We start from the raw sequence: 6000 nt of genomic DNA, 5'->3' as shown, positions 1-6000 counted from the left end.
TTATTCCAGGAATGCCTTTTTAATACCCTTACAGGTAGAAAGAGTATAAAGCAAATTCTGGAATGGTGATTACTTGTAAACCAATGTCAGTGGAATTGCTTGGAGTGTTGAGTGTTTATTTTTGAAAGATGCACAATGAAAGGAAAAATCAGAATGCAATTTCAAGGGGAGAATAGGTTTTGTGAACTCTGTCATCACTTCATTTTGCCTCTATGCAAAGAAAATTGTATCTTATGTTCCGAGTCACAGTACATTTGTCCTCAGATAGTTTTATGCCATAGTCACCACCACCAATTTTCTGTCAAAATGTTTACATTATCTGTGGGTCTGTTTCAGAAACTGACAAAAATTGTTAGGCTGAAGGAAAGAAATTTCAGTGAGTTTAGTACATGCTTTGGCTTCCTTACCAAATTCAAATGTTGCTTGCAAATTATATGACATTGCAATATTATGCCAGTTACATCATTTGGAAGATCTGTTTGACAATATCAAATTTAATTGTTTTGTTCTTCAGATGTTTGCAGACATTGACTTTGGAGAAGGCTCTGATTGGAGATTTCATTAAACTGGGGAAGTTCGCAGGTAAGACAAAATGTTTCCATTTCTCTCTTTTTTTTTTCTGACTTTTGCTGCAGAGCCATCCATGTTTATGTTGATTTTCCTATGGGGAGTGATTTATTTCAGGCTAACTTGTGATGAATATCTGTTTCATGATTAAAAGGAGTTCTTTTTAACCTTAGGCTATGGCAGGTGGGTGCAAAAATATAAAACGAAATGAAGCCTAAGATTGACTTGTTTGCTTTTTAATCCTTTTTCCCCTCTGCAATTTTTTTTTTAATAAAAATTCAGTAGTTCTCAAGAGCTATAGTTTGGATAAATCAAATTTTTTGGTTCCGAAGCCCAGTGTTTAACACTGGCAATGACATGAACTGTTGAACAGACTCAAGGGAGTTGCTTATCTGAGTATCTATTTAATCCTGACTGTGCTTGTTCACTGTTCACATGCTATAACCTTGAGCATATATCTCTTCTTATCAATACAAGGAGGGACTCTTCCATTTGGAAACTTATGGAACAACTAGAAATAATTAATAGCACGCTTTATGTTTGTATATGAGATTGGTCCATGTTCTATTTTGTATAGAATATCTTTAATGGTTTTGTAATCATGATTGTATGTTTCTTATAGAAGGAACCATGTGATGTTATTTGGATAACCTAAAAGCAAATTCTGTTAAATGGGAGATCTTTGTTCATTAAAAAAAAAAAAATGTATTAAGTGAAAGGAGCTAGACTCATATCACAGAACAATAACATACATGTTTCAAAGTGCTAATTTAAGCAGAAATGCATATGACAAATTAGTACATATGTGAGAATCAACAGAAATGTAGTTCCAGTTTAAAATTTTTATTCCACTTTTCTACATTAATTAACAGTGAATAGAGCAGTGTTTCTTGTACTTTTGCCACATTCTTTGGATTATCTTTGATTCTGGTCCACATTATCTATTGTATTGTCCTATTCTGGTGCATTCCAGAGGACTACTACTATGGGTATTACATACTAATTGCTGAGATTCCTCTGACTCTGATTGTTGAGGGTTCACTAATTAACATATGGAGGTATTCTACCTCTGGTGTATTTCTACTGTCCTGGATCTCTTTGATTCACTTCTGAATTTCCGGTGCAGTTAAGTCTTGATATAAATCTTTTCAAATACACTCTAATGACTGTAAAAGTTCTCTGCTGTTGGAGGTTAGAATTTAACATTCCCAGAAAAAACTATCTTCTGAGGGTTCCATTTATGACCCTTCTTTGTCTTTCAAGAACCCTCTTGTCTCTGCTTACTTCTTTACCTGTCATCACCTGAGCTGTGGAAGGCTGCAAGGTAGAAGAGGGCTAGAGTTGCCAGCTTTAGCAAACGAGAACACCTGGGAGGGGCAGAGACTGTTTTTGGTGGCACCTCTGAGCTATCCGTTAGATACCCAACTGGAGATGTTGAATAAAAATTAGATATCTGGACTTTTTTTTTTTAAGATTTCCAAAACAACAAAACATTTATCTTGAGATTTGAGAATAATGGGAAAATTAAGTAATGGGAATTGGACACTCATGGGGGTCTTCTGGGAAATTGGAAGCACCACCCTCTTCTGCAGGTCGATGCTTCTCCAGTTTAGCAATCAATTCTTTCGCTGGGTTGAAGACGCCCTTGGTCTGCTGGTCACAGACATAGCAGCCCCGGGTGGGGCAGAAATGCTGCAGCGCACAGCTCTCGCAGAAGTAATGCCTGCCCTTGGTGACAACTGGGTTTTGGAAGGTCTGTCGACAGATGAAACACTTGAATGGTATTTCCTCCTCATCACTTCCCACTTCATAGTTTTCGTCCTCATAGACACCATTAGCGACCCTCATCAAACTCACGCTCGATCTGCCACCCATGCTTGTAATCTGAACGGTACTGGAGGAATTTGCAGCTGTCTCCGAAGCCACAAAAACCAGTCTCCTTGTAACCCACTGAATTCAGATATTAGATATCTGAATCTGGACATTGGGGAAAATTTCTGGTCAAATTGGGCGCCATTGGAAGATTAAAGGCGTGAAACTAGATTAGAGGACCAAGCGACTGAGTTGAGATAAGGGAACCAAACATTAGCTCTGGACAATAGCATAGAAGGTTTAAAATATGTGTAACTAAGTTAGCTCATTATGTGTTATAAACCTGTGAAAGTCTGTATATTCATATTGGCCTAAAACCTTATTTTCATTTTATTCTGCTTTGGGAAAATAGAGGATCAACTTAATTTGGATTTGCCTTCAGTACTGAGACGTGTTCTAACACCTTATCAAGATGGTTTCTGTAGGGGGTGGGACACTGCAGTGAGCGCTTAACAACCTGAACCTGTGTGATAATGGGCTGGAATATAGCAGGTTTCAACTCTGTACCGGGTTCTTATTCATATTCTATAGGAAAGGGAAGGCTGGCTTTACTAACGGGAACTTTAAGTAATTTCTCTGTTTTTGAAGCACCGAAACCATCTTTCTTATATTATTCATTCAGGAGCTTTTTCTCCTTCTGAAGGGAAATGTCTTGGCAAATGTGAATGTGCTTCCATTTTCTTTCTTGTTAATTCTTTTCACATGATAAATTGCAGGGAACTGTTCTGAAATCCCTTGAAATTGAAAAGTCAGCCTACATGAATGCTTAGGAGCAAAGGTTTTAAACATAATAAGTCCATAGATACTCAGCTGAGAGAATTTTCAGGAACAGTTGCAGTAGACTGCTACCTTTTAAGGGTACATGTAGATTCATTTGCATACATTTCAATACTTCTTGCTTAGGTGGTCAATCTGAGTTATCTAAAATGATTGCAAAGCCTCCAAGGATTACTTAAAATATTTGATATTTTTGGAAGTTAAGGTCATTGACTAGGTAACCTTTGCTTTAATATTCAGTAAGTGAAAACAAAGACATATTTTTGGATTTCTCCTCATTTCCAGTGATACAGAAATGAACTATATCTGCTTCCAACCTGGCCTCCATGCCCCTGTGTGCCCCAGGTCATAATGGAGGTCCTCAAGTCATTATTTTTTTCAGTTAAAAAGGAGTATATATTCATAAAACATTTAAAAGCACTTTCAGGGACTTCCCTGGTGGTGCAGTGGGTAAGACTCCATGCTCCCAATGCAGGGGGCCCGGGTTCAGTCCCTGGTCAGAGAACTAGATCCTGCATGCCTCAACTAAAGATCCCTCATGCCGCAATGAAGATCCCACGTTGCCACAACTAAGACCCGGCACGGCCAAATAAATAAATAAATATTAAAAAAAAAAAGACCTGTATGCAGAAAATTATAAGACACTGATGGAAGAAATTAAATATGATACAAATAGATGGAGAGATATACCATGTTCTTGGATTGGAAGAATCAACATTGTGAAAATGACTCTACTACCCAAAGCAATCTACAGATTCAATGCAATCCCTATCAAACTACCACTGGCATTTTTCACAGAACTAGAACAAAAAATTTCACAATTTGTATGGAAACACAAAAGACCCTGAATAGCCAAAACAATCTTGAGAACGAAAAATGGAGCTGGAAGAATTAGACTCCCTGGCTTCAGAGTATACTACAAAGCTACAGTAATCAAGACAGTATGGTACTGGCACAAAAACAGAAAGATAGATCAATGGAACAGAACAGAAAGCCCAGAGATAAACCCATGCACATATGGTCACCTTATGTTTGATAAAGGAGGCAAGAATATACAGTGGAGAAAAGACAGCCTCTTCAATAAGTGGTGCTGGGAAAACTGGACAGCTACATGTAAAAGAATGAGATTAGATCACTCCCTAACACCATACACAAAAATAAGCTCAAAATGGATTAAAGATCTAAATGTAAGGCCAGACACTATCAAGCTCTTAGAGGAAAACATAGACAGAACACTCTATGACATAAATCACAGCAAGATCCTTTTGACCCACTTCCTAGAGAAATGAAAATAAAAACAAAAATAAACAAATGGGACCTAATGAAACTTCAAAGCTTTCGCACAGCAAAGGAAACCATAAACATGACAAAAAGACAACCCTTAGAATGGGAGAAAATATTTGCATGAAGCAACTGACAAAGGATTAATCTCCAAAATTTACAAGCAGCTCATGCAGCTCAGTATCAAAGGAACAAACAACCCAATCCAAAAATGGGCAGAAGACCGAAATAGACATTTCTCCAAAGAAGATATACAGATTGCCAACAAACACATGAAAGAACACTCAACATCATTAATGATTAGAGAAATGCAAATCAAAACTACAATGAGATATCATCTCACACCAGTCAGAATGGCCATCATCAAAAAATCTAGAAACAATAAATGCTGGAGAGGGTGTGGAGAAAAAGGAACACTCTTGCACTGCTGGTGGGAATGTGAATTGATGCAGCCACTGTGGAGAACAGTGTGGAGGTTCCTTAAAAAACTAAAAATTGAACTACCATATGACCCAGCGATCCCACTACTGGGCCTATACCCTGAGAAAACCATAATTCAAAAAGAGTCATGTACCAAAATGTTCATTGCAGCTCTATTTACAATAGCCAGGACATGGAAGCAACCTAAGTGTCCATCATCGGATGAATGGATAAAGAAGATGTGGCACATATATACAATGGAATATTACTCAGCCATAAAAAGAAATGAAATTGAGTTATTTGTAGTGAGGTGGATGGACCTTGAGTCTTTCATAGAGAGTGAGATAAGTCAGAGAGAGAAAAACAAATACCTATGCTAACACATATATATGGAATCTAAGGGAAAAATAAAAAAGGTCATGAAGAACCTAGGGGTGAGACGGGAATAAAGACACAGACCTACTAGAGCATGGACTTGAGGATATGGTGAGGGGGAAGAGTAAGCTGGGATAAAGTGAGAGAGAGGCATGGACATTATACACTACCAAATGTAAAATAGATAGCTAGTGGGAAGCAGCTGCATAGCACAGGGAGATCAGCTCGGTGCTTTGTGACCACCTAGAGGGGTGGGATAGGGAGGGTGGGAGGGAGGGAGCTGCAAGAGGGAAGAGATATGGGGATATATGTACACGTATAGCTGATTCACTTTGTTATAAAGCAGAAACTAACACACCATTGTAAAGCAATTATACTCCAATAAAGACGTTAAAAAAGAAAAAGCACTTTCAAATTATTTAAGCATTTTGACCTTTCATTAATTCACAGTAAATTTTCATGGGATAATTTAAAATATCAAAATAGTTTTGAGTTATCAGAAATCCAAGTATTGAATTTACATGTTTGCATGCGCATACTACAAATAAAAACCAAAATCAAATAAACTTACACTACTGAATGTATGTTGGGGAAAAGAAGAGTCACACAATCTCAAATAATTGCCCCCCACCAAATTATTAATTATGATGAGAGAAAGCTTCTTTTACAATGAAGAGCTCTGGTAGATACTAAATTAACTGAGGGATA

At 37.5% G+C, this 6000-nt stretch overlaps 1 protein-coding gene across 1 annotated transcript in view; it reads right to left on the bottom strand.

Moving 5' to 3' along the window:
- Positions 1–2091: 2091 nt before the first annotated feature.
- LOC103090143 (RING finger protein 113A-like) overlaps positions 2092–6000 on the bottom strand; it is a 67203-nt gene continuing 63294 nt past the window's right edge. The window contains 2 exon segments of the mRNA XM_082931066.1: positions 2092–2392; positions 2394–2517. Of these exon segments, the coding sequence (XP_082787192.1) occupies positions 2092–2392; positions 2394–2517 (425 nt within the window).

Source organism: Lipotes vexillifer, unplaced genomic scaffold, assembly GCF_000442215.2.
Source record: "Lipotes vexillifer unplaced genomic scaffold, Lipotes_vexillifer_v1.1 scaffold390, whole genome shotgun sequence".
Classification (NCBI taxonomy): domain Eukaryota; kingdom Metazoa; phylum Chordata; class Mammalia; order Artiodactyla; family Lipotidae; genus Lipotes; species Lipotes vexillifer.
Note: the sequence above shows the minus strand (reverse complement) of the source record. Positions and strands in the feature narration are given on the sequence as shown.